A 27,268-nucleotide genomic window follows, 5' to 3' on the forward strand; every position below is an offset into this window, starting at 1 on the left:
CCTCCAAGTTCCATATCCCTCTGGCCTGTCCCCAGCCCCATGGCCCTGGGTTAGCTGCAGCAAGGAACCAGCTGTGTCACGTCCTGGCTGTGCCACGTCCTGGCTGTGCCCCATCCTGGCTTTGCCACATCCCTGTTGTGCCATGTGCCAGCTGCCAGAGTGGGCAGGGTGGGAGGCTGTCTGCTGGCCGTGTGCATGTCACTGAGCTTTCCTTCCTGCGGCGAGTGAGGCGGTCACAGCCTTCAGGGAAGTGTTTTGCAATCACCTTCTTCAGAGAGTCACAGCAATTAACGGCACTGGGCTTGAGGAACTAACGGCGAGAGCAGCATGGTGGCAACCGGGCTGAGCACGGCCAGCGGCCGGGGGCTGCAGGGCAGCGGTCGGAGCAGGCGGTGAGCACCGGCTGGGCACACCGGGCACGGAGGAGAGGTAGGGGTGGAGGTGAGGTGAGGGGTGGAGGTGAGGTAGAGATGGAGGTGAGGTAGGGATGGGTTGTGCAGTGCTTGGGTGCAGCTGAGCACCTTGTCTGTGGCTGTGCAGCTGCTCTGCCCTATCCCCTGCCTGGGACAGCCACCTGTACCGGGTGCTGGCACCACCAAGGGCACAGCCGGGACCAGCCTGGGGCAGAGGATGAGCGGGTGGCTGGGCAGGGGCAGAGGCATCCCCCGTTCCCAGGGCCATTCCCAGCAACAGGCAGCAGGGTGCCCTCAGGGGGCAGAGGGGCAGCACGGGGAGCCCTCAGCTCTGCCCATCCCCACCACACTGCCCTTGCTCCCTGGTTCCCTGCTGAGCTCTCTCAGCTCTGCAGCCCCAGCTCCCCCACTCCCCAAACCCCAAATCTCTGCCCGGCAGTGGCTGAAGATGCCCAAGATAAACCAGACCGGGGCACTGTGCCCAGGCTCAGGGAGCATGGGCAAGGGGCCAGTGGCAAGCAGTGCCAGGGAGCCTCCCCACAGCTGCTCAGTGCCAGATGCAGGGGCAGAGGTGTCAGCACTGCCAGGAGCTGTGGGCGAGAGGCTGCCTCTGATGGCAAAAGGACATTGGAAGCATTGGTGATGGTGGCAGCGTGGCACCTCCAGCATGCCTCATCCCCAGGCTCTTCCCAGCCTGCCAGGACCACTTCCTTTCTCCAGGTGATGCCACAGCCATGGAGGAGACCATGGCCAGGCATGGTGCCAAGACATCCTTCCTACTGCGGCTCTCCCTGCTCCTGCTCCTCTGCCCAGGGGGTGAGTGGGGTCCATCCCATCCTGCAGCCATGTGCCCTGTACACCCAGTGCCCATCCTGACTGGCACAGGAGCTACATGGTGGGCACTGGCAGGAAGGGGAGCCTGGCACATGCCAGCAGGCTTGCCCAACACCTGGCTCTTCCTCTCCCATGGCTGGGGGGCCCTCCCATGGGGTTGGGAAGAGGCACTCATGCCTCTGTCCTGCCTGGGCACCGAGATGCTGAGGTGGTTTCATCACAGCTGTGCCCTGGACGTGACACATTTTTTCCTGCCTGCAGGGACCCTGGGCTGTGCCTCGGTGGCTGTGGTCTCACCCATTGTGCCCCTGGGCTCAGCTGTCACAGCATCCTGCACCATCCAGAGTGAGCTCTGCCACATCTTGGAGCGGGCGAGGGTCCAGATCTCCTGGATGCTGGACAACGAGCCTGTGGTTGGGAGCCAGCACCAAGGCCTGGGAGGCACGGAGGTGTCCAACCTCACCTTGCCCCACTTCAACCAGACTCAGGCCAAGCTGTGGTGCTGTGTGGAGTGGAATGGGACCAAGCAGCGCGTTGGCATGGCTGAGATCAGGGCGGGCTGTAAGTCTGTTGCCAGCACAGGTCACCCACATGGGCACTTGTGCACTTCCCTGAGGGGCAGCCTGGCACCAGAGTTTGCACATCTGCTCCCTGGGATGTGTGTCTGCTCTGGGCTAGCTGGGCAAAGCTACTGGGGCAAAAGCAGCCAAAGCTCTTTTGGGGCTGTGCCCAGCCACGTCCCAGTATGCCAGTGGCCAGTGGGCAGGCTGCAGGGCAGGGGAGGTTTGCAGACCAGGCATGGAAAGAGCAGTGGCTCCTCCACAGCCGCAGTGGGCACCTCCCTTAGGCTCTTACCTGACCACTCTCTCCCAGACCCACCAGCAAAGCCCTTCAACCTGAGCTGTGTCCTGAACCTCACCGACTATGGGCTGACGTGCCAGTGGGAGCAGGGAGCCAGCAGCCACCTCCCCACCAGCACTGCGCTGAAGTGTGCCAGGTAAACTCAGGGGTTACACAGTCCCTAGTGCCTGGCCCCCGGGCGACCTCTCCTGGCCCTCGCTCCCTGCTAAACCATGGGACAAACCTCAGCCTCTGCCAGAGGGACCCTGAGGCCACTCCTCTTGCTGCCCCAGGAGCAGAGAGCAGGCAGTGACAGGCTGCAGCCCGGCAGGTGGCCGCAACCGCTGCACGGTGCCGCGCCGGCTGCTGCAGCTCTACCGGCACATGGAGATCTGGGTGGCTGCCACCAATGCCCTGGGCACGGCTGAGTCTGAGCATCTCTACATCGACCCCATGGACGTCGGTGAGTGATGGCCAGAGCCACCAGCCTCGTGTGAAGGTCAGGGGCTGGGGAAGCTCCCCAGGGCTGGGAGAGGGACATTAGAGAGCTGGTGGAGCTCGTCGGGCTCTTGGGTCACGTTTTATGGGCCAGGTTCCATGATAAATGTCTTGCTGGGATGAATTGATGCCAAAGCTGCATCACAGGCTGAGCAGCGTGTGCCAGCAGGTTATGAGCCATCAGTTGACCTGCTGCACTCTACAATTCTCTCCAGCAATTGATTACCCATTTATTCAGGAGGTCTATTAATAAAACATCCAGCTCCTATAAACTATTTATAAAAGGAACCTTCCCAGCCAGTGCCACTCCTCCTCCCTGCTCTGGGCCTGGGGAAGGGCTGCCGGGGAACCAGCTGAGCCACACCATGGCCATGCTGGGCTCTCACCCTCTGCAGCAGACCCAAACCTGTGGCTGTCCTGCTCCTTTACTAGACCCTAAGTCCTGCAGGGTCTGGATTTGCTGTGTAGGCATTAACCCCTCCTGGAGCTGGGCTGCCAGAGCAGGGCTGGCTCCGTGCTCCTCAGCATCACCCTGGGCAGGGGCACACACCAACTCCTGTGCCCTGTCACAAGCTGTTCTCCTAAACCTCTCAGAGCAGTTTCTCCCCACCTCTTGCCCCTCACCTGCAGCTCATGACACTAACAATGGCAGCACACAAGGCCATGGCACCTCTCCAGCTCTCTCCTTGCTCTTTCCCCAGCCAAGCTGGACCCCCCAGCCCTGCAGACCATCCATTCCATCCCCTTCCAGACCGACTGTGTGGCACTGGCCTGGGAGGTGAGCCGGAGCAATGCCCACATGGAGCTGCAGTGTGAGCTGCGCTACCGGGCACCTGAGGACCCTGCCTGGTCTCTGGTGAGTGCTGCTGGGGCAGTGGCACTGGGGAGTGAGCAGGAGCTGGGACCCTCAGCTCTGACCTCTGCCAGGTTTCCTGCAGTGGGAGCAGCGGGGGCCTGCATGGGAGCAAGGTGCCCCCTCATGCACCCTGCATAGCACCCACTCCAGGCTGGACCCTGCACTGGATGCTTGAGGCAGGATCCAGCACAGCTCTTGCTCTGGATGCCACCAGGTCACTGGCATCGTCGGCCAGGCTGGCACCACGCAGTGCTGCGGCTTCCTCTTTGGCACTCAGTACCACTTCCAGATGCGGTGCCGGCGGAGCTCAGCACAGGGCTACTGGAGTGAGTGGAGCCCAGGCAGGAATTACACCACCCATGAGAAAGGTGGGTGTGAAGTCATCTGAGAGGTCCCCTCTGCCTGGCCAGGTGGCACAGCCACAGTGCTATGGCTACAGCAGCCCCTCTGAGCTCCCTGCTCTCCCTTATGGAGTCCTCAGCACAGACAGGGACCTGCTGGAGCAGGGCCAGAGGAGGCCACAGCAATGATGGGAGGGCTGGAAGTCCTCTGCTGTGAGAACAGACTGAGATAGCAGGAGTTGTTCAGCCTGGAAAAGAGAAGGCTCCAGAGAGCCCTTCTGGTGGCCTTTCAGTGCTTAAAGAGGCTGATCAGAAAGCTGGGGACAAGGGGGGATGGTTTGAAACTAAAAGAGATTCAGGCTGGAGAAAAAGAAGAAATGTTTGTGCTAGGGATGGTGAGACCCTGGCCCATGTTGCCCAGAGAGATGGGAGATGCCCCATCCCTGGAACCATTCCAGGTCAAGTTGTCTGGAGCTCGGAGCAACCTGCTCTAGTTGCAGATGTCCCTGCTGACTGCAGGGGCTTGGACTGGATGTCCTTTGAAGGTCCCTTCCCACCCAAACCAGCCTGTGGTTCTCTGATTCCCTGTTGCAGCCCCCACAGGGAAGCTGGACGTGTGGTGGAGCACTCAGCTGACCGGGGCGGATGGGTGGCTGGAGGTGCAGCTGCGCTGGAAGGTGAGCAGGGCAGGTTGATGGGCATGCAGGGGCTGCCATTTTGGGAACTGAGCATCCCCATGGTGACTAATCCTGCCTGTGCCCAGGCCCCTCAGCGGCGGGAGGCAAACGGGCGAGTGCTGGGGTACCACGTCACCCTTAGCCCCAGGAAGAGGGGCAGGGACCCCCCCACTGTCTGCAACACCACCCACACCCACTGCAACTTCTCCATGCCTGTGGGCACCAGGAGGGTCTATCTCTCAGCCTACAACACCGCCGGCGAGTCAGCAGCAACTGAGGTCACCCTCCTGGAGACGAAAGGTGAGGGCAGGGCAAACCTCCTGGGGCTCTGCCCAGGAGCTGCTCTGTCCCAGCAGCTCCACAAGCTTTCAAACTGGGTGCTGCACCCTCACCCCACTGCCAGGGAGACTCCTCTTCGGATGTACACCTGAGGGGCTCCTGAGCAGGCTGCTCACAGGGTGCCCAGTCCAGGCGAGAAGCAGGGCAGGCTCCAGGCTGGGGGGCACAGGGAGGGGATGCCACCAGGGTGCTCTCCTCTCCCATCACCCTGGCTGGTTGTCCACACGCAGGTCAGCCCCTGGCCAGGCTGTGGGCTGTGCCCGGGGGTGAGTACAGCCTCCAGGTGCACTGGGCAGCACCACCAGCCCCGGTCACTGCCTACATCCTGGAGTGGCAGCAGGTGTCCTCAGAGCCCAGCCACTGCAGTGCCTGCTGGCAGATGGAGCAAGATGGAGCTGCCACCACAGCCCTTATCCAGGGTAAGCCCAGAAGGCCCTGCCCTCCTGTCTGGCTGCACCAAGTCCACCACACACCCTCCCTCCTTCCTCTGGATCCACTCTTGGGGTATGGTGCAGAGCAGAGCCCCAGACCCTTGCCGTCTCTGCCCTCTGTTGCAGATGGCATCGAGCCTTTCCAGCAGTACAACCTCTCACTGTACCCCCTCTACAAGGACACCGTTGGGGTGCCCATCCACACCACAGCCTATTCCAAGCAGAAGGGTACGTGTGCTCCCAGCAGCTATCCTTGGGGTGCAAAGAGGCTCACCACTCAATGCATCCCCCCACTCTGGTTCCCCATCCCGAGGCACCAGCTCTGCAAAGCACCCACTCCCTTGTCTTGCTCCATTCCAGCCCCATCCTATGCCCCAAAGCTCCACCTGAGGAGCATTAGCAAGTCCAGTGCCGAGCTGTGCTGGGACCCAGTGCCAGTTGAGATGCAGAATGGCTTTATCACCAGCTACACCATCTTCTGGGCCAACATCACCACAGAAGTGTCCAGTGAGTCCTGTCTGCCTTGCCTTGATGTGCTAGGTTGGGACACTGCATGCTCCATGCCCTCATCAGAGAGTCAGGGGCATGTGGGGGTTTGGTGCAGGACCCCCTGCCAGCATGGACTCAGGGGATTGTGCAGGTGAGGAGCACCCACCAAGCACTCCCCACCTTTCCCCAGGTGCCTCTGTGAATCCCTCTCTCAGCTCCTTTGTCATCCGCGAGCTGAAGCCATCAACCCTCTACAAAGTGCACATCATGGCATCCACAGCCGGTGGCAGCACTAATGGCACCAGCTTGACCCTGGTGACCACAGTGCTAGGTGAGGAGGTGCAGCAATTGGAGGCAGTGTAGGGATGGGAGTGGACCCACCAGGCCCTGGGTCCTCCCCAGCCATAGATGCCTCACCCTGCAACCCCCTGCCCACTTTCTAGATGACACTGAAGTCCAGTTCCTCTTCCTCACCCTGGGGCTGATCTTTGTCTTGCTCATGCTTCTGCTCATCTGCTTCCACAAGAACGGGAGGTGAGTACCAAAAGCTGCACCAAGCTGGGCTGTCCTGGCAGTCCCTGTCCCCAGCAGCTGCGGTGACCCTGGCCGCAGTCTGGCTGCTGGAGGGACAGGGTAGACACAGGCAATGCCAGCCACAAGACCACCAGTTTCAGGCCCCCTCACTGAGACCCCGTTCTGTGGCCACCAGGGTGAAGCAGCAGTTCTGGCCCAGCGTGCCCGACCCTGCCAACAGCAGCCTGGGCAAGTGGTTGCCAGCAGAACTCCAGGAGGTGAGCCCCAGCTGGGTGCTCCTGCTGGTGCCCCACTCCCCACCACTGGGTACCACAAAATGCAGGGCATGAGACCATGATGGGATGGGGAACAGGGATTGGGAGTGGGGATGGCAGGAGCTGCCCCGGTGCCCCGGTGTAGTGTTGGGAAGGGGAACAGAGCAGGGGCTGCACCCTACAATCTGTGCCCACATCCCCTTCCCCAGGAGCCGCTGCAGGTGCCCGGCGTGCGGGAGCCCGGCCCGCCCACCATTTCGACTGTCACCGTGCTGGAAAGGGCAGCGGGAAAGCAGCCGCCTGCCTGGGCCAAAGAGCCCACCACCGAGATCACCGGCACCTTCCCCGCCCTGCCACAGCCCTACGTGCGGCAGGAGGGCCCCGGCACGCTGGGCCGCGGCCGGCCGGCCGTGCAGCCATGCCGGGGTCCCGGTGGGAGCGGGGACACCGTCCAGTACGCGCGGGTGGTGGGCGATGGGTACAGGGGCCAGCAGCATACCCCGCCGCGCCTCTACCTGCGCTCCAGCTCCACCCAGCCCCTGCTCCTCGACGCCAGCCCCAGCCCCAAGCCCTACGAGAACTTGGGCTTCCACCAGTTCCACGGGACCGCTCCGCACGGCTGCCGTGAGGACGACGGCTGCCCCGAGGATCTCCCCGCCACCTTCCCGCTGCTACAGGGCCTCCGCATCGGCGGGGCCGAGGAGCTGCACGACTGCCGGACGTTTTAGTGCTGGAGGACCGAGAGGGGGAAACGGACCCAGCCCAGAACCTCTCCCGGGGGTTGCGAGCCCCTCCGGGGTCCGGCTCCCTCCGCTGGTGCTGTGCGCGTCCCTTCAGCCCCTGCCCTCCTACAATAAACGGGGACGTGCTGAGAACAGCTCGGAATGACTGTGTTGGGGGGCGAACCCGGAGCGGCCGCCGGGCACGGAGCAGACCCTCCGCCGTGACCGGGGTGGAGGCGGGAGGGGATCCATCCGCGCCCCGCCGATCGACGCGCTCGGCGCTCTTCTCTTTCGCCCTGGTTCGGCGCTCTGCCGTTGCGCCTGGACAAGATGGCGGCGCTCGAGGCGGCGGGGCAGTGAGCGACGGGTCATGCTGGCGCTGCGGACGGCGCTGGGCCGCTGCCTGGCGGGACCGGCCCGCTGTGGGGCTGCTGTCCTGGGCAGCGTCCGCGGCGGCGACGGGACCGGTGAGGCCCACGGGGAGCTCGAGGGTTCCCTGGGAGAGAAAATGGAAGGGGAAGCTGGGCCCTCAGAGGAAGAGGAGACCGGGTCGGGGCCCGGGGACAAAGCGGGAGCCGAGGACGAAGCGGTTACGGTGTTGGAGGTGGCCTAGGGCGGGGTGGAAGGAGCTCCACGTGGCCCTGAGAGGGGCCAGGGAACTGGGTGACCCGGAGAGGGCCCACTGGGGTGCAGGGCGCGGGGAGGACCTCGAAATGTCACTCCAGACACTAAGGGAGAGCAGGGGTGAGCGGGGCCGATTCCCCACGCCGGTGTTGGGGCAGGGGCCTGGGCCGGCCGTCCCCAGGCAGGGAGTCGGGCCGAGGGCTGCCCACCGATCCTGCGCTGTGCACAGCCGGGGTCTGCTAGAGCAGCTCCAAGGCCAGAGGCCCCGGGCAGAGCTGCTGTGAGCTGGGCCAAGGCACAGGCTAGAGCTCTGGGGTGGCTTCTGCGTGTGCTGTCACTGCACTGTAACCATGGGACAATGTGCAGAGCCCCGTGCCCGCTGCCTGTGTCTTGGCCCGTTCCATCTGCAGGCAGGTACAGGGCCCTGCAAAGTCTGTATTTGAAAACGTGTCTGAGGCACAGATGGATAAGCTGAAGCAGGTATTGACTCCAGTAGCAGGGGTGTTGAACGAGCAGTTGGAAGACTATTCTGGAAGGTCAAAGAACAGCTCAGTTAAGGCTGGTGTTTTGGCCCTCATGTGAGAGCCACACTGAACTGTCCCACCCTCCTGTGGGACATAAAACCTGGCTGGCCACAGATGATCCTGGGAGTCTGAGTACTCTGCCCAGTTTTCTAGTACAGCCTGAGCAGTGTTTAATATCTGCATAGCTGAAAGTGCACACAAGTGATGAATCTGTGTTTTCTTCATCTAGCTTGCAGACCCTTTATTCAGACAGCAAGATGCTATGCCAGGCCTGTGAGAAGAAAGATAAAAGGTATGTCAGGATTAATGGGACCAGGTGGCAACATGTTTTGTTCTTGATATTAGCAGAGATGTACCCAAATGTTGCAGGAAGAGAGGGTATTCAGAGCAGTGAGTGGTATTCTCTTTAAAGATGTGGAGCTCATCCTGAGCAGAGAGAGGAAGTACAATCCCTGTGACAGGACTCTGCAGTCCTGCAGCTGCTTGGTGGGTAACTACAAGGGTGAGGAAGCCAGACTCCTCCTGGCAGTGCCAAATGATGTAATGAGGAGCAGTGGTCCCCAAAAGCAGCTTGGACATGCTCCAGCTGGATGCAGAAGGAAAAAGGATTGCCCAGGAAGGCAGTGGAATGTGGACTGTGGAATGTCCTTTCTCAGAGCTTTTCAAGGCTTTGGTAGACAAAGAAATTATGACAGTCCCACTTCAAAGTGGGAGAAATTGAACTAGGAATTGTACAAGGTCCCTTTATGAACCCTTCTGTGGTTTTGTGCATCTAGAAGCAATTCCTTGCAAGCTCAGAAGTTACTCAGAGACTTCAGGAGCTCATAAGTGTGTGGGAAATTAGCAATTGTCATTGGCAAGAGATCACTGATCTCAGACTATACCATGTTGTAAATCCAGAGTGCTTTGAAGGCAAGAGAATGCACACAATTTTATTCACTCAGTTCTGCCACCTCAGCTTGGTCTCTTGGAGTTCTCCCTCCTTGTTTAGAGCATACAGACTATTTTCTTTGCAATTTGTTTCCTCTGATCTGGTTTGCAAGTGTGTTCAGAGCTCTGACTTTAGACTGCTCTTCCTCAAATGCTAACCTTCTCTTTGTAGACATCCCCAGCCATTTGGATGATCTTCCTCCCACAATGCTGAAGAAGGATTATGCCAGTGTCCCAGTAATCAACAGGTACAATCCAGGGAAAGGGAACAAACCTCTCCAGAGATTTGTGTGTTTCACACAATCACCATATGTGGAAGCTGGCACCTGCTCAGTGACTGATGACTGCTCTGTGGTCACTGGTATGGAATTTAGCACCAAAAAATGCCAAATTCTTTGAAAGTCCAATTAGCAAGAGCAGTTGCTGATTAGGGCTATGTGAGGTTTTTGTTTACTGAAGGTAGGATGACGTGCTTCTGTCTTCTGTAGGCTTTATAGTCCATAGGATGAAGAAATAATCTCGAAGTACTAGAAACAATCTTCTCAGAAATAGTCTGGGCCTGTCTGGAGCTCAGGTGCTAGCAAGCGTGTGGTTAAACAACTGGGAATGAGTGGCTGCTTCTGAGTTGTGCTCCTGGAGCCTGCTGTTTCCCTGCTTTGATCCCAGACCTGCTCCTGTGCGGTGCAGGGAGAGCCCCCAGTGGCGTCAGCGAGAGTTTCACCCGCGTTTGAAGGAGCTGCTCTTGACATCGTTCTGTCCTTGTGAACTTCCCTGGGGGTTCATCTTCAGCACCCAGTTTGCATGTGGTGTTTTTGGAATTGATAAGACTTCATCATCGTTTGAAATAATCAATAACTGTGTGAAAATGCTCAGGGGGTTGGAGCACCTCTGCTACGAGGACAGGCTGATGGAGCTGGGGTTGTTCAGCCTGCAGGAGGGAAGGCTCAGGGGAGACCTAATAACAACTTTCAACCTTAAAGGGGCCTAAAAGAAGGATGGAGAGAGACTGTTTCCAAAGGCCTGTAGTGATAGGAGAGGGACAATGGTTTGAAACTAGAGAAGAGCAGATTTGGATTGTTAGGAACAAATTCTGCACCGTGAAGGTGGTGGAACACTGGGACAGGTTGCCCAGGGAGGTAGTTGAGGCCCCATCCCTTGAGGTACTCAGGGTGTGAGGCTCCACAGGGCTCTGGGCAGCCTGATCTAGTGGAGGATGCCCCTGCTTACTGCAGAGGGCTTTGGACTAGGTGACCTTTGGAGGTCCCATCCAACCCAGACCATTCTATGATTCAATGATTCCCACAGCAGCAACGCTGCTCCGTTCTTCCATGATCTCAGCCATGATTTTCCAGTAGCAAGGCAAGGAATGGTTTATGGCTGATGGGTCTGGGAGGGAGGAAAGCTGCTGTGGAATAAATGAAGGCTGTGGTAAATTCAAGTGGAGTTAATATTTTCTGATAACCTAGCCTCATTTCTGGTGTTCAATACACTTGTTTTTACCTTAAAACTAACCTGCAGTCTCCTTGCAGTGTCGATGATGTAGTAAGAAGACTTCTGTCACTGGAGATGGCAAGCCAGGTTGGTTTCCCTCTACCTGCATAAAAACCCTACGAGGCTGAGTGAAGCTATGTGTGTAAGATTTGTCTCTACTGTGAAATGCTCTTTGCATGCTTTACTTTGGTGTTCAGTGGCTGCAAAGCCCAAAGCCCAGGGCTGTTAAATACATGAGTGATGAGTCTTCTAAGCCCTTAAAATTTTATCCTGCAGTCTCCTTTATGACAATAATTGCATGCTAAAGTGAGAGAAGGAAATGCCATTTCTTGCTGCATGCCTCTTGAGCTTAAAAAGATGTGACAAGTAAAGACTACTACCATGTGAGGGCAGCTTCAGTTCTCTCTTCCATTCAGGAGAGCAGCAGGGCCTCCTCAACGCCCTTCTTTTATAACCTGGGGGTGAAAGGTGTGTCTGGGCTCTTGCTGTGGACAATGCTGCTGCTGTTTTCTGCCCAGTTCCTTTTGTGCTGCTTCACTGCTGTTCTCTGAGTGCTGTCTTCCGAGCAGCAGGTCCCTTTCTGCAGCATTTGTGATGGACACTGAGTATAGCTATTAATTACAAAGCCTTTACATGGGTGTCTCAGAGCTTTAGTGTTCCTGAGCAAGTGACAAGCTCTTCTCTGTTCTCCACAGAAGGAGAAGGTGAAAATAAAGACGCAGCAGCTGGTGGAGAAGGTCAGGAGGTCTCCCAGTGACAGTGGCTCCTCTGAAGTGCAAGGTAAGGTGAAAAAGTAGAAGGATATTGTTGGCAGATGATACATCTCTGCTTTTATTCAGTTCTTCCCACCCCAGCTCTTCAAGTCTCCTGTTTCACTTTGGAGCATCTTCTTCAGGAGAGCCCCTGGGAGGCAGGTAGCCTGCAGCTTATGCTGGAGGACCTGGCTGGGGTCTGGGAATGTTGAATGTAAAGCCACCAGTAATGAAATGAGGACAGGAGGCATTTCCAGGTTAATTCCTATGATCTGTTGTTAAATCTTTAGCCCCCAGTGAAGCAGCTCCATAATACCAGTAGTTGTGACTCTCTTGTGTGGTTTGCTTCGAGCTTACCGGGAGGACTGTGTGGTAATAAGTGCTGTGGGGCAGTGAGCACCTGTAAGAACCAGTGCTCAGCTGGCAGTGTGGAGGGAGTGCAGATGGCACTGCCTTCCCTGGAAGGCTGCTGCTCTCTTATGGCTTCTTTTGTCTCCTCTGCAGTTGCTATACTGACTGCCAAGATACGCACTTTAGACGAGCATCTCCAGAGGCATCCCAAGGTAATGGCACACCTGCTCAGGCTGTTTCCTCAGTTTAGAACAAAAGGATTTCAGTTCTGGGGATTAGAGCTTTCCTGGGGAGGCTTAGAAAATAGCTGTAACTGTCCTGTGGTGCCACTCTGGGAAACTGCTGGCTCAGTCACAGCTTCGTTTTCACTGACTGGAATGTGGAGTGTGTCCTTTTTGTTACTGGCTGAGTGGAGGTGGCTGAGCACCTTTGATCAGAGTTTGCCTAAATTTATCCTGCTGCAGATGTGGCTTCACCACTTAAGTTTCCAGTGTGATTAACATTACCAATTCAGCTGCACCCTCCCCCTGTTCTGTCCATGGAAACATTCAGTGGGCAAGGCTGTGGTAATGTTGCAATGACAGCTTTGCTAGCTAAAGCTACCTGGGATCAGAGCCCAGACTGGAAACATCACAGCTCTGAGTTTAAGAACAAGATACATCAAAGATCCTTCATGCAGTGCAGAAGGGGGAAAATGGATTCATCCAGCTGCATTTGAAAAAAGTGCATAATTATTTGTTAATCATAAAGGCCTGAAGGGTAAAACAGAACAGAATTCAGTTTTTATAAGAAACCTTGTACCAAGTGTTTTAGCAGAGGAAACGCTTTGAAAAGCCATTTTATGTACCTTGTATAGGGAAGGGACATTTCTCCCATGGGGGACTGTCCTGAATGGCACAGCTCAAGCTACACATCTGTTCCAAAAAACAATCCAAACAGTCAGATAGAGCCAAGTCCCATTTTATTTTCTGGAAAAACAAAGGTGAATGCTTCTGTGCTAATTCTGGATGAGTGCATGCTAGGGGAAGCAAGGAACCAGCAGACTTCTCCCCCCTAGCCTTTGCTCCAAGCTATTGCTGCTTTTGCCACTGCCTGAAGCTGGGTACAACCTGAAAACTGTTTTGAGGAAGAAGCAGACCCTGAAGAAAGTGGTTGCAGGGAAAAGCAAATTAAGCCTCAGATCTCCTTGTGGTGACCTGATTGCGCTTGTGGTATCTGCCAAGAAAAATTGGTCTAAGATGCTGTCCTTAACCTGATTGTTTCCTTTCAGCCATAATCTGCTCTATTCTAAGTAATTTATTAGGATGGCAGCATGCTCTGTCTGCAGTCTGGTGAAGGTTGAGTCCCTTGCAGGATAAGAGCAACCGCCGGTGCATGCTGATGGCCATGGACCAGCGGAAGAAGCTCCTCTCCTACCTCCGCCGCGTCCGCTACGACGCCTTCGAGAACACCTGCAAGCTGCTGGGCATTCAGTACACCATCCCCCCTCTCTACAACAGGAAGCCCACCAAGCGCTGGCTGGTGAAGAAGGCCTTCTGTATCAAGGTATGGAGCCATCTGGGAGAGAGCCACAGAGCTGCAGGAGGAGGAAACCCCTCCACAGAAAGGCATGATTAAGATAGTCGGAAAAGACTGACGGAGGAGTCCATGACTGAAGTTGAGGGGGCAGTGGGAATGGCTGTAGAGAGATGCACAAACTCAGCAGGGAGCTCACAGAATCACAGACTGGTTTGGGTGAGAAGGGAGCTTTAAAGGGCATCCAGTCCAACCCCCCTGCGTTCAGCAGGGACATCTAGAGCGGAATCACAGAATCAACCAGGTTGGAAGAGACCTCCAAGATCATCAAGTCCAGCCAATCACCCAACCCTAACTAATCAACTAGACCATGAGGCACTGCCTCATCCAGTCTTTTTTAAAACACCTCCAAGGACTTTGACCCCATCACCTCCCTGGGCAGCACTTTCCAATGAGCAGTAATAATGAACAGGTTGCTCAGAGCCCCAAACAACCTGACCTGGAATGGTTCCAGGGTGGGGCTTCTACCACCTCTCTGCACAACCTGAGCCAGAGTCTCACCACCCTCAGCATGAACATTTCTCCCTTCTTTCTAGTCTGAATCTCCCTCTTTTAGTTGAAAACCATAGAATACAGTATAAGGTAAACATGGTGGAGTCTTGAGTCATCCTCTTCTCTCCAAACTCCACCTGAACACCACAGTTCTCAGAATCACAGAATCATTTTGGTTGGAAAAGGCCTCCAGCTGAAGTCCAGATGTTAACCCAGCATTCCACAATGAGTAGTGGGCAGTGATCTGTGTGCTGTTCTTGAGAGCTTCACATTGTGCTGCTGGTTTGCTCAAAAATGTGTAGGTTAAACCAGAGTCTTTTGTTTTTTCTGAGGCTTTGTATGGGAAGTAGTATGTGAGATGGTTCAATCTGATGGCAGCTGTGGAACAGAGGTGTGGGTGCACCACTGTCTGTTCTCCTTGGCTCTGTAACTGCTGGGTGCAGCATACCTTGGTATAACTGAGAGAATCCAAGAGTTGCAGATGCCTTCAGTCTGCAAATGGTGAACTTCAGTCCAATGAAGTTATAACTAAAGGACTGGGTGGTTCTGACAGAACCCTTCAGGGTGGTTCCCTGCACCAGGGCTGGCTGCAGTCCTGGAAGAAGCACATGGATGGGGCTGACCTTGCTGCACAGCATCCCTCAGCCTCAGGTCTGGGAGCTGAGCTCCATGCTGCATGCAGAAAGAGCAGTAGTGGAGCAGCTCTGCCCAGCAGCTTCCTCTGTGCCTTTTCTCACCTCCTTGTGCTTGTCCTGCAGGTTTTCCAGGAGGCACAGAAGCTGAAAGCAGAGAAGCTGAAGCAGAAAAGAGAGTTGAAGGCAAGGGCAACGGAGAAGGCAGCACAGAGCGAGGAGACACCACAGAGCAAGGAGACACCACAGAGCAAGGAGACACCACAGAGCAAGGAGACACCACAGAGCAAGGAGACACCTGTGTAGTGGCCAGGGGAAGCCAGCCCCACCAGGCTCTTTAATAAACAACCACCTAAAGACCCAGAGCTTCTTTGCACGGTCTGCCTCATGGGGAGCACCCAAAAGGGGGCAATGAGTGGTTTAAAAGTTTAATTTATGGCTGATGTGCAGTGAGTTCAGTCAGAACCTTGCAGGGCTTCACCTCTGCTTCAGGCTGGGATATCTGCAAGATCAGGGTCTGAGTCCTACCATTCCTCATTGAGCTGTCAGACAGCACTGACCCTGCTGCTCAGCAGGGATTTGGGCAGTGGGGTGACAAATGAGGAGAATTGAGGTAAAATGCTGCTTATTTGGAAACCAAGCAGCCCTGACAGCAGCTCAAAGTGCCAGTCCTCACAGCAAAACAGGTTGGTTCAGAGTTTTGTGAAACTCTTTATCAATCATGTCTGTAATTTCCCAGTGGGCTCACACATTTCTCTGTCTTCTCCAGCAGTCATCTCTCTGTGACTCCCAGACTTGGTGATTTTGTGTTTTGTACCAAGATCACTAAACTAAGGGAGAACTCCCAATGTGATTACAGTGGTGCCTGCTCCCCAGCTTTCTACAGCTGTCATCAAAAGTTCTCCCAAATTCCTCCCAGCTGTGTTGCTACCCTGTCAGGCAATGGGTACCACTGAGCTCTGGTTTATTCCATTAAAATCACTTTATCATGGCTTTGTAAATAATTGATTTTCTCTTGTGCACCATAACTGATGAATCCCAGCATGGTGGGGGCTGGAAGGAACCTCTGGAGATCATCCAACCCTCCTGCTAAAGCAGATCACAGTGTCCAAATGGGTTTGGAATCACTCCAGAGGGAAACTCCACAACATCTCTGGGCAGCCTGCTCCAGGGCTCTGGCACCCTCACACCAAGGATGATTTTCCTCATGTTTAGGTGAAACTTTCTCTGTTCCTGTTTGTGCTCTTTACCTCCTGTCCTGTCACTGGGCACCACTAAAAACGTCCCATCCTCTTGCCCCCCACCCCCCACCCTTTATCTCTTGCTGAGCACTGCGAACATCCCCTCTGAGTCTGCTCTTCTCCAGGCTCAGCAGCCGCAGGCCTGCTCCTCACAGAGCCGCTCCAGACCCCTCATCTACAGTAGTTCCCTGTCCCTCTTGACCTGTGGAGCCTTGAACTGGATCCAGTTCTCCAGCTGTGGCTGCGTCCTCGGGGCACAGCAGAGGGGCAGGAGTCCCTCCCTGGCCCCGCGGGTCCCTCTCCATGTCGCCGGGACGCCGCCGAGCACAACCAAGGCGCCCCCTGCGCTGCCGCTGCCATGCCGCGGCGCCAGGCCTCCACTTCCGGTTGCCCGCACCCCGGCTGAGCGCAGGCGCAGGGGCGGGGCTTGCACGCGCGCCCCCACGCGTCAAGGCGGCGCCTCCTGATTGGCCCTTTCGGTTGCTCGGCAACGGCGGCGGCGGTGCGTGGCCTGTCGCCATGTCGCTGCGGACGCTGCCGCTGCTGTTCCTCAACCTGGGCGGCGAGATGCTCTATATTCTGGACCAGCGGCTCCGCGCCCAGAGCATCCCCGGCGAGAAAGCCCGGAAAGGTGAGCGGTGAGCGGCCGGGGCCCCCTCCCGGAGCTCCGGCCGTGCCGTGCGGGGCCTGGCCCTGCGGCCCGGAGCCGAGCAGAGTGTCGGGGAGCCGCTGGCCGTGTCGGGGTGGGACGCGAGGAGCGGCCCTGCCACAGCTGCTGGTGCCCTTGGCCGTCCCCCGGCAGGGCTGGGTCGCTGCCTGCTACCCCATGATCACCGCACTCCGTGGTGCTGGTTCCCTCTGTGTAAGGCAGGAATGAACACCGGTGCTGTGCTGTTAACTGGGAGGGTGCTTGAGAAGTGACAGAGCATCACGGTGTCTGTCCTCGAAAGGAGTCTGGGCAAGTCTTTTTCCCACCGCTGTTTAACAGCTTTAATCACAGTAATCAATCGTGTGTGCTTTTTCTTCTCTGACATTTCAAGTAAAGCCTGTTGAGTTCATCAGCTCTCATGAAGTTTCTTTGAGGTTTTATTAGAGTTGAGCTGTGAAATTCTTACAGCTAAGGGAGACACTGGGATACATATCAAGGTTTCTGTAGTTGCTTCAGAGGTGACAGCTTCAGACAGAGACCTCTGGAATCAAAATAGCTCAGGCTGTGAGTGCCTCAGTCCAGGTCCTGAGCTGTTTCAGGAAGACCTTTGCATTCGAGAAGTAGTTCCCAAGAATAACTTAGTAAAGCCTCTGCAGAAGAAGTGTGAGCAATTAAGAAAAACTCCAAATAACACGAATCTGGCCCCTGAAACCCTTGTCCAGCTTTTACAAAATTCTGTCAGTCTAGCATTTGGTCAAAAGTGCTTTAAAAGCAGAGCCCTGGGTGGTCACAGTGTGCATAAAAAACCCAGAACTCTGCTCACCACTTTTCAGCTAAACCAGCTTTGCTTCTAAAATCCTTGCAGCTTTATGCCATGGCGTGGAGAACAGGCTTCAGTACACCTCATTATTAACTCAGTATTGAAGAGATTGTTGTATTGTTTCCTTCTCCAGCCTGTCCAACATGAAGTGCTGAACAGCAGCAAAAGTGTCACTACAGCAGTGTGTTTTTTATTCTTGTGTGTCTTCAGAGAATGAGCTGCCAAAAGGTTACTGCTGTTCATAAAGGTCTAAGTTTTGAGCTGAAACTAAATGAGCTGTAGTTGGTTGACTGTCTCAGCAGGAGAGCTGCACTGGTTTATCCAGACATGTATTTTATCTTCCAAAAAAACCCCAGATGTTCATTGTACTCAGATGTGTTTGGTAATGCTTTAAAATATTCCAATATTGTTCACCTGTAAGTGCATAAAAAAACAGCTGAAGACATTCCAAGCTCAATGCAAAATGAGCTAAGATTCAATTACAGGTAAAAGTTTATCTCCATTGAGGCAAAACCCCAAGTTTTTCTCCAAGGGGGTGGGGCACATTTGCATGTTTTGGGGTGAGTGAGGGTGGCAGAGCACTGCAGCAGGCTGCCCAGAGAGGTTCTGGAGTCTCCTTCCCTGGAGACATTCAAAACCCACCTGGATGCGTTCCTGTGTGACCTGCCCTAAGTGATCCTGCTCTGGCAGGGGGGTTGGACTGAGTGATCTTTCAGGATCCCTTCTAACCCCTAACATTCTGTGATTCTGTGTGCTCACTGAAAGTGGAAGGTGTGGAGTGCCAGCAGAGTTGGTTCCTATTAAGTGCTGAATGCTGATGAGAAAATCCAAAGTCCATTAGTTTAGTTTATCTTTTTTCCTTTTTTCTTTTTTTTTTTTTTTTTAGTTTCTTTCTCTCCTTTGAATCTATTTTTTCTCCTTTGAATCTATTGTTCTTACTTCTTGAACTGATGTTTTTGTTTTATATGCTTCGTGTAGATGAATGGACAGATGTGGACAGGAAACGAGGTACTGTAATCTTCTAGCTGCATGCAGTAGACAAGCACCACTACATGCACACATGAGGCTCATCATATGTGAACACACCGTGTGCTGTTCCTGCAGCCTTCTAGCCATAGTGCCAGAGATGACTAACAACGCTCCTCTGATCATTAACATGCACTTTAATGATAGATCTTGGGAAAAACAGACAAAATCTCCAAACCCTGTGGCTTCAAAAGTGACTTGCTAATTTAACTGAGGTGAGAAACAGAGCCAAACTTGTTACCCCAGCACTCTTCCCAGCCACAATGTTTGTATTATTCTAGTATCCTGTTAATGCAAACATCTCACCACGTGAGCACTGTGGGGGTGGCTTTTCTGCTTAAATGCAGGAATATTGGGTACACCACATTTTTTTTCTAAGATTTTTTTTTTGTTTCTGATTCGCTGCTTAGGATTTGGGCCAGGTGAAGTCCATTAAAGATTTAAGGCATTTCCATCAGAGCTGCTTACCCATCTCTGCTCAAGGTTACCATGCTTGCAGCAGAGTGGTCACAAAGGAGCAGGTGCTCACACCTCAGCCAAGCTCCCCTTGACTGAAACCACCCCTGAAGGTGGGTTTTGCTGAGACAAAAAGTTCTGCAGTGAGCAGCTGAGGTGGGAGTGTGTGCATCCCTCTGGGCTCTGCCTTGATACCTCCAGCAGAGGGGTGTGACAAGGAGCTGGGTGAGGAAATGCATTTCTTAAACTCTCAGGATTTTTGCTAGATGAACACAAGCAGAACTTCCAGAGTCTTTTTGTGCAGCCCTTTTTGCAGAGGGGTCAAGCTTCTGATTCATGGTTTTCAAAATAAGCATCATTTGTAGGTTTTGAATATTTACTGAAGATAAATTCTGATATCCTGGAATTTGCCTCAGCTTGTTTTTTGGCAACCATTACATGCTGTTTCCAATTATACTTTTTTTCCCCCAGTATTTAATGTCTTGGAAGTCTGAGAGATCCCATATTCCTCATTTCTGACACCCAAAATGATGGCCAGCTCTGTAAGAGCCTGCTGGATTTAGATGGCAGCAACACTGATGCAGATCCCATGTCAACCCATCAGTTTCTCTTGCGAGAGGAAAACCTCCAAACACTGTTTTTGGGGTGACCTCTGAAGGGTTACACAGAGTGACCAGCTGAGCCCCCTTGCTGCTGAAGCCATGATGGGGTGGCTTCAGCTGCCATTGTCCTCCTTACGAGCTATAAACCCATCCCGAGTAGAATATGTGACTGTTCTGAACTCGTAACATTGCCTCTGCTGCCTTGAGTGTCCTCTGAGAAGCATGAGCACAGCCTAGGTGTAAAGGCTCCAGTCTCATGTCATGCATCCAAGCCATGTTAGGTGACAGTGCACGAGATGTTGGTGTCTGTCACTGGTGACATGGCACACGTAGGCGAACGCCACTGTAAATCCTCAGCTTCTCTTCTGTCCATCGCATTGTCCACACTTGGTTTCCCTCTCCCCATCCCAGTTGATGAAACCCTTCTCTGCTGAATTGCTTTTATGCTGTGCTGCTTGGCCTGCCATTTCCCCTGAGCCAACTCTCCTTTCTTTGTTACTGTCCATTGTTAGGCTGGTGTCACTATCTCCCCAGGGACTCCCCGTGCTCAGAGGTGTCTTTGCTGTCTCATTATCAAACACAACTCTGTCAGGTTTGGCCTTTATCTGGATTTTTTAAATGTCTCTTTCGGTTCTTTTTATAGCCCATACAAGAGGTTTTCATTTCAGAAGCTAATTGATGTGAGGCTGGGTGTGTGCTTAACACAGATCTTCTCATCCCACAGCCACAGCACACTGGGATGTTGTCTGTCTCAGGACAGTGCTGGTTATTGGTGACTCTCCAAAGGTGGAGGAGGAACCTTTGTGCAGCCAACACACACAGGCAACTTAATATTTGTCTTGATAGGAGTAAAAGGAAATTATTGTCATGACTGATTACTTGCAAAATGAAATCTATACTGCTACATACTAATGGAGTTGATTTTCTCCACTAGAAAAAGTGAGGATTTTTGCCTCAGGCTGTAAATACAAATGGTTCTCTGGACAGTTTATTGGAAAAGAAGGGAGGAAGAGGAGGGGTGTTTTGCCTGTTTGTACTTACCTGTTTCTGTAATCCCTGCTGCTCAGCAGCTGAGCTGAGCCCTGGCTGTGTTGCTGTCCAGTTCTGTCCAGTGCCACGTGAATTGTCACCAGAAGGTAACACCAATGTGGAAGGGAAATTGTGAACTTCAGATTTAAGCAGGGAGAGCAAATCTCATCCAAAGGCACTTGCTCTCAGAAAGCAGCTCGTGGTGCCAGGCTCTCAGTATACCCCAGGGGGTTCATCAGCTGAGAGAGGGTGAAGTGAGTGGGACACTCCCTTTCCTCTGGCTGTTTGTGTAGCTGCAGTCCCTCAGCTGTGGAAAGCCAGTGTGTAACCCACCAGTGAATGACTGCAGCAGTACTTCACCCAGCTGATCTCTGCCACTACCTCTGTGTTCACTTTTTCTCTATTTTTTATGCCCTCCTCTCAGACTTTTCTAATCCATAAGAACCAGCTGGCATTCTGAACTCCAGTAACAGTTACCTGCTTAGCACAGTTCATGCTTGTACAGTAATCTGTCTGAATTGACATCTTTATTGGACATCTTTTGGATAGAAAAATAAAGGCTTATTTATAATAAGCAAAATACATCAGGTACAGACTAAAAACAGCAGGTCCAGCTAAAAGCTGAGCTCCTGCATCTGCTTGAATCACTGCAAAATGTTTTCTATCTCCTTTGATAACCTGCACAGCCCTTCTACTCAGACTCTAAAGTCACAAAACAATTCCATATCTAAATTTACACATTAAAAAATGAGGCATGTGCAAGGAAATTTGGAGTTCTGAGCTTTTGAACTGCTCTATTATCCACAGACAATGCTGCCTGAGAGTCCTGGGTGGCCTGACGTAGACCTCAGTGTTATAAACGTTTCCTTAAATCCTCATCAGTGTTAATCCACTTGAAACTAGTACTTGAAGGAGCCTCAAACCATGCAGGAGCTTCTGTTTAGGAGGAAAAATAGAGTAGAAGTGTCAAAGGCTAAAGAGAGAACAGGCAGAGTCAGCCAACTGGTCTGCAAAAATCTAGAGCGATGCCAAGCAGCCTCCTTGGGCAGCAGAACTGCAGCTCTCGCAGATAATCCCTGCCAGAGCAGCCCATAAGCAGCATTCCATACGGGGTGAGGAGTGCCAGCCAGAGCTGTGAAAACAAGGCAAGAAACCCAGTGCATTCCCACTGGAAACCAGGGTTTGTTGTCTGCAGCTCCAGCAGCATCTCAGCCCCTGGGGCCTGTCCCAGAGCTGCTCCCTCAGAGCAGGGTGGCATCTGTTGTTGTCAGCAGACAAATGCTAGCATTAAGCAGGGTGCTTGAGGTCAGGTTGAACAGGGCTTTAAGCAACCTGGTCTAGTGGAAACTGTCCCTGCCCATGCAGGGGGTTGGAACTAGATGATCTTTAAGGTCCTTTCCAACCCAAACCATTTCATGGTTCTGTGTTCCTCCTCCTGTTCTCCATGTGGCTCTGTGCCTCCCCCTCACAGGTAAGCAATCACCTCACAGCTGTCAGCGTCCAAGCTCTCAGCGTGGAATGAATCAGATGAATGTCCTGTTTCTGCAGCAAAAAACAGAGCCTCTTTGTCTTTGCAGTTATGAACGACATCATCACAACCATGTTCAATAAAAAATTCATAGAGGAGCTGTTTAAACCACAGGAACTCTACTCCAAGAAAGCTCTGCGCACGGTGTACGACCGCCTGGCTCACGCATCCATCATGAGGCTGAACCAGGCCAGCATGGACAAGGTAAAGCAGCTCACCTGCCCATCCTGACCACCCTGAGCTTCCATCCTACCATCCACAAGGTTCTGGTGGCCAGCACAAGTAGGTGGCTTTACCTCTTTCATTCTGGAACCATGTGTAGCAGCCCTCTTTCCATGTGTTTTCCTGGTAAAATGGTTCCCAGCCAAGCAAGCTTTGAGGAATGAGCAGCTACTTCAGCAGTATTTCTGCTTTATGAATGTTTAAGAGGCACAGTAAGCACTCTTTAATGTATATTATAAATCCATCTGTGGGTATGTATGATGCACACAGCCCTGTGTCACCACTCACTGCTCTGTTAGAATTTTTGCCTGCAAGTGGTATATCCAGCAGGCAGTGCTGGAGAAGATGGCAGCAGCTGGATCACCTGTGAGACCTCTGCCTGCTGTCAGAGAGACCAGCAGGAGGGCTGGAGATGTGGTTCCCTTATTTTCTTAGGAAGCAAAGCTGAAGTTCTTCTTCCCATAGGCAGGTGCAAGCCTAAGTGTTGAAATCCCCTTCTGTATCAACATAACTTTACCTAAGTGGTGTCATGCTCCCTGTTGTGACAGACCCAAACTGTCCCCATGTTCATTTGCAGCTGTATGACCTCATGACTATGGCTTTCAAGTACCAAGTGCTGCTGTGCCCTCGGCCCAAAGACATTCTGCTGGTCACATTCAATCACCTGGATGCAATCAAGGATTTCATACAAGATGCCCCTGGCATTCTGAACCAGGTGGATGAAACCTTCCGACAGCTGATCGATGTAAGAATCCTTCCAAAACTGGTGGGGGGGTTGGGATTTTTAATTATTTTTTGTCTTTCCAAGCTAATCTTAGAGACTAAATATCACATCAGCAAGTGCCATATCAGGTGTGAAGGTCAAGGCCTCAGAGAACCATCCAAATAACCTTCCTCTTTGTTTTTTGGGGTTTTTTTTCTACCCTGAGGGAAACAAATTGGCCTCCCCATTAACAACTTAAAAGTGCTGAGAAGGCATGAAATGTTTCCAGAGGGCTTCTGGAGAGGGAAGTATCTATGAGTTGAGTGTTATTTTTCTACTGGCTTATTCAGTCTGATCAAAGTCTCCACTGACTTCAGCAGAAATTAAGTCAGACTCTTAGTCATGGATAATAATTACTGATAATGACCAGCAGCCCCTCTTAAGAGCATTTCTGCTTCCCCTGCTACACAGTTCAGGCAGCAGCATTGTGATGTGCTTGTTTTCACCCTTACCTGGGCTGGATGTGGTGTACTTGCAAAGCCTTTGTGGTGTTTTTTTCTTCCAGACATACTGTGGTCTGTCTGCTGGGGAATTTCAGCTCATCAGGCAAACGCTCCTTGTGTTTTTTCAGGACATGCATATAAGGGTAAGAGCCACTCAGTAAGAAGGGAGTTTGCAGCTAGAATATGGAGGGATCTTGTTATAATGACACTGCAGGTTTGGGTTTGTTACTTGTGCTATTCAGTCATCTTGATCTGCTTGCAATTTAAACCTTCAAAATGTCACAAATGAAGCAAATCTACTACAGCCCTCCTCAATAATTCTAAAAGGCCATGAAAAAAAGTAGCAATAAAGATTTGCTGGTTGATAAGTGTGTTTTTTCTTGTAGTAGAAACTTGATATGAAACTCAGGTGGTGAGCTAGAAATCATGGGGCTTGATATCCTCTAATACATTGATCATACTCAAGTGCATAAACAGTAATGTTAGATCAATGTGGCCTTCCTCTGGGCCACACTTCTGCATCACTGCCTTTGCCTTGTGTCACAGTCTCTGTATCAAAATCTCTAGGAAACCTCCCCCAGGGTAGGCAGGAAGGCTGCAAGCTCAGTCTGCAAAGAATTCAGGTCAGAAGGAAGGTAACTGATTGTCTCAAGGGTGGAATATTTGGAATATTCTTTTGCAGGTCTCAATCTTTCTGAAAGACAAAGTGCAGAACTCCAATGGTCGCTTTGTGCTGCCCATATCAGGCCCTGTTCCTTGGGGTACAGAAGTTCCAGGACTCATCAGGTGAGTGCAGTGTGTGAGGTCTAACAGGAACCAAGCTCAGACTGTCATCCATGTTGCACAAATTGCTGAGCCTCCAGGAATTGCTATTTAGAGGGCAGGATTTGGGACTAATGAAGTACTAAGCTGTGTCTGATGTTCCCCATTCCAGTTGATTAGCTATTAGTAATATATCCTCTAAAATGGGCATTTACCCACAAACTGAACAGACTTTTATTCCTCTGCTTACTACACAAGAAAAAAGGGCAAGCCAGTCCTGAAAATCAGTACTAAACCCACTAAATATGCTTCAATAATGACTTGTTTTTAAGGATGTTTAATCACAGTGGAAATGAAGTGAGAAGATCTGAGTTCACCACCAATGGAAATTATGTTACTCCACAAAGGGAAGGATCTTTTGAGCTTTATGGAGACAGAGTCCTCAAACTTGGAACAAATATGTAAGTGATTTTTGTCCTATAGTGCAACCTGAAGTAAATGTTGATGGCTGTGGATTTGGTCAGCAGCGCAGCTCCAGCCTTGGGTATTTTTGCCTTTTTCCACTGTTACCAGCCTGACTATTTTGTGATGTCCTGAAACAGAACACATAGACAGATGTGTATAAAGAGCTGTAGAAAAGAGCAAAAGTTTGATTTATGTCTGCAGTAAAGCTGAGTAAAGAGTGTTCTCATCTGGTGCTGCAGATTATGTGCAATGTAATTCAATTTTAGCTGCATTCAAGAAATTCCTTCTTTTCTCTGTGTTTGTCTTAACATAATTCTTCCTCTCAAAGAACCAGAGCGAGCAGTGTTCTTTTGCACAGCTTTGTCACTCGCACATTTTAATGCCTCCATGCTCCATAAATCTGAACTGTAACTTCTCAGTTATTTCCTCCCTTCAGAAAAACACCCTGAACTCAAAGCTGCTGTGCTGCTCCCTGCAGTTCCTGTAGCACATACACCTAACAGGTCGCTGTGTTCTTCCCTCTAGGTATAGCGTTAGTCGGCCAGTAGAGACCCACATGTCAGCATCATCCAAAAACCTGGCATCCCATGCAAAGGTCAGTGCTGTTCTGCTCCTGTCACTGGTTACCTGGCTGACTGCTCTCTGTCAGTGAGTCCTGCAGCTGGTCACACGTGGTGGGAGCTTTTCCTTTGAGCTGCTTCACCACATCCACCAGATTTTCCCTTCTCCTTCCTTGGTCTCTTAGTTGATGTGGTCACGCCTGAGTGAAACGCCCAAGTGCTTCACCTCCAGATCATCACTGTCTTCCTCTTTGTACTTCTCCTTTCTCAGAGAAATAAGGAGCATCTCTTTGGTCTACAATTACAGGATAACTTCAGGGGAACTTGTTCTGTTGTTCTTGGAGCTCCATCCAATCCCCCAGTCCCTTCTGAGCTGGGGAAGGGCACATGTTCCTGAGGAACCTCACACACAGGCTTGTGCAACGCTGCACTCGCTTCCTATTTTAACCTCCTCAGAAAACAGAAAGCTGGGTTTACAGATTTCTCAGCTGTTTATTTGAGCTGGAAAATTACGTTGTCCTGGCTTTATAAATTCAAGCAACCATTTTAAGTACACAGCTGATAATGAGTAGTTATCTGCAGAGTCTGTGCCATTAACAATACAGAAATGTATTTATATCGCTCCAAAGAACGTTTATGTAAGATGAGACAACACAAAAATGATTACAGCCCTCATCTCCCTGGTAACCTGACCAAGGAACCCATCTCTGCTTTCTGCAGGAGAATATAGTCCCTAACCCTCTTGCTAAAGAAGAACTGAACTTTCTGGCCAGGCTGCTGGGAGGTCTGGAGGTCAAGAAACCTGCTGGCAGTGAGACAGGATTCCGCCTGAACTTGTTCACGACCGATGAGGAGGAAGAGTAGGTTCCATCCTTCATGTCTGGGGGTTGTGCTGCAGGGCCACGTGGGCAGCCCTGGAGACTAAAGCTGTCCCTTTACAGCTTTGGGGACAAAACAGCTGGCTTCAGGGTTTCATTATTTTGGGCCAGAGCAGTTTCCATTCCCTGGCTGGACTTTTTTATCATGGCTGTCAGCCAGGAGCTGTTTCACTTAAGGTGTCTCCTGGTTTTGCGTGCCCTCAGTGACACTGGTGCCAGCAGCTGTGCCTGTGCCAGCAGACACCTGTGCTTAGCTTCGTCCCATGGAGCAGAGACATCTCTTCAGCCCCTGTAGTTCTCCTCTCCCCAAATAGTTTCTTGTATCTTCTCATGAAACTAAGTTCTCTTTTCATGTTTTTAATCAAGACACGCTGCGCTGACGAGACCAGAGGAGTTATCTTACAAAGTTATCAACATAGAGGCCACACAGGTAAGTACAGCACCTCTCAGAGCTTCATTCTCACCCTTCTTGCCTTGCCCAGAGCCAAGTTCCATCCACAGTAGTAACTTTAGAAGCTCATCCATAAGCACTGGCAGCATCCCCTGCCCAGCCTGGGGACTGGTGATTGTTTGCTAAGGGAACTTGAAACCTGTCAAACACCAGAGCATGTTCTCAGCTGCAGGGGATGGAGAAGTGTCACAGCCCAACGCCTGCAGTCCTTTCTAAAGGGGCTTGTGGGCATCAGCAGGCAGTTGGGCATTTCCCAGTACAGCCCAGGGCAGCCTAGTAAAGGTCCTCGTTGGCAGGTATTGGGTTACATCCAGTCTCCCCTAGTCCATCCCAGTAAAAGCAAGCGTTAGCAGGTAGTGGGGCACATCCCAGTACTGCCCACTGCGTCCCACTAAAGGCTCCTATTAGCAGGTGGTGGGGCACGTCCTGGTCACCCCCAGCGCCCCCAGTAAAGGCTCCCGTTAGCAGGCGATGGGTCTCGTCCCTGTGCCTCCAGTCCCCCGCTCGCCGGCGGGCTGAAGCCGCGCTCTCTCCGCAGGAGCCGGGCCGACGGGCCGAGCTCTCTCGCATTCTCGGGGAGCTGGAGGTGACGGAGCCGCGGCCGGCAAGCGACGAGAAGGGGGAAGACCTGCTGGCGCTGATGGACGCGCTCTGAGCCGCGTTAACGGCTGGAGTAGCGGCAGCGGCAGCGGCAGCGGCGGCGGTGGGGCGGGCGGGGTCGGGGCGGGCGGGCGGAGCCGGCGGGGCGCAGTGCGCAGGCGGGGCCGCCCCTTC

The 27,268-nt window shown here is 52.6% G+C and overlaps 3 protein-coding genes across 4 annotated transcripts; all 3 read left to right on the forward strand.

Annotated features, from left to right (window-relative positions):
- The first annotated feature begins 1,159 nt into the window (after positions 1-1,159).
- On the forward strand, positions 1,160-7,234 carry CSF3R (colony stimulating factor 3 receptor). The gene is made up of 15 exons (XM_054395185.1): positions 1,160-1,229; positions 1,509-1,808; positions 2,121-2,244; positions 2,381-2,550; positions 3,287-3,441; positions 3,656-3,809; positions 4,377-4,459; positions 4,546-4,759; positions 5,029-5,217; positions 5,356-5,457; positions 5,590-5,736; positions 5,909-6,049; positions 6,162-6,252; positions 6,428-6,509; positions 6,719-7,234. The coding sequence occupies exons 1-15, from the start codon at positions 1,160-1,162 to the stop codon at positions 7,232-7,234; spliced, it is 2,538 nt and encodes an 845-aa protein (XP_054251160.1).
- Positions 7,235-7,650: 416 nt separating this feature from the next.
- Positions 7,651-14,959, forward strand: MRPS15 (mitochondrial ribosomal protein S15). The gene is made up of 8 exons (XM_054395386.1): positions 7,651-7,695; positions 8,606-8,668; positions 9,479-9,554; positions 10,836-10,884; positions 11,493-11,577; positions 12,054-12,112; positions 13,254-13,445; positions 14,726-14,959. The coding sequence occupies exons 3-8, from the start codon at positions 9,514-9,516 to the stop codon at positions 14,903-14,905; spliced, it is 606 nt and encodes a 201-aa protein (XP_054251361.1). The 5' UTR covers positions 7,651-7,695; positions 8,606-8,668; positions 9,479-9,513; the 3' UTR covers positions 14,906-14,959.
- Positions 14,960-16,359: 1,400 nt separating this feature from the next.
- OSCP1 (organic solute carrier partner 1) lies at positions 16,360-27,149 on the forward strand. 2 transcript variants are annotated; one of them, XM_054395389.1, is made up of 11 exons: positions 16,360-16,471; positions 18,288-18,317; positions 22,000-22,154; positions 22,750-22,917; positions 23,441-23,521; positions 24,061-24,164; positions 24,473-24,601; positions 25,131-25,200; positions 25,886-26,025; positions 26,410-26,473; positions 27,033-27,149. In XM_054395389.1, exons 1-11 carry the CDS (start codon positions 16,360-16,362, stop codon positions 27,147-27,149), a joined length of 1,170 nt encoding a protein of 389 aa, XP_054251364.1. The 2 variants fall into 2 exon arrangements, with proteins under 2 accessions (XP_054251364.1, XP_054251365.1); XM_054395390.1 differs by lacking the exon at positions 18,288-18,317.
- Positions 27,150-27,268: the final 119 nt, after the last annotated feature.

The sequence above is a fragment of the Indicator indicator genome, chromosome 33 (assembly GCF_027791375.1).
Source record: "Indicator indicator isolate 239-I01 chromosome 33, UM_Iind_1.1, whole genome shotgun sequence".
NCBI classification, from domain to species: domain Eukaryota; kingdom Metazoa; phylum Chordata; class Aves; order Piciformes; family Indicatoridae; genus Indicator; species Indicator indicator.

Coding starts and splice junctions, on each gene's coding strand:
- MRPS15 (XM_054395386.1), top strand. CDS start 9,514: ATGCTGAAGAAGGATTATGCCAGTGTCCCAGTAATCAACAG. Junction 10,885..11,492: donor CACTGGAGATGGCAAGCCAG/GTTGGTTTCCCT, acceptor TGTTCTCCACAG/AAGGAGAAGGTGAAAATAAA. Junction 11,578..12,053: donor TGGCTCCTCTGAAGTGCAAG/GTAAGGTGAAAA, acceptor TCTCCTCTGCAG/TTGCTATACTGACTGCCAAG.
- OSCP1 (XM_054395389.1), top strand. CDS start 16,360: ATGTCGCTGCGGACGCTGCCGCTGCTGTTCCTCAACCTGGGCGGCGAG. Junction 22,918..23,440: donor CCTTCCGACAGCTGATCGAT/GTAAGAATCCTT, acceptor TTTTTCTTCCAG/ACATACTGTGGTCTGTCTGC. Junction 25,201..25,885: donor ACCTGGCATCCCATGCAAAG/GTCAGTGCTGTT, acceptor TGCTTTCTGCAG/GAGAATATAGTCCCTAACCC.
- CSF3R (XM_054395185.1), top strand. CDS start 1,160: ATGGCCAGGCATGGTGCCAAGACATCCTTCCTACTGCGGCTCTCCCTG. Junction 5,737..5,908: donor CATCACCACAGAAGTGTCCA/GTGAGTCCTGTC, acceptor ACCTTTCCCCAG/GTGCCTCTGTGAATCCCTCT. Junction 6,050..6,161: donor CCTGGTGACCACAGTGCTAG/GTGAGGAGGTGC, acceptor CCCACTTTCTAG/ATGACACTGAAGTCCAGTTC.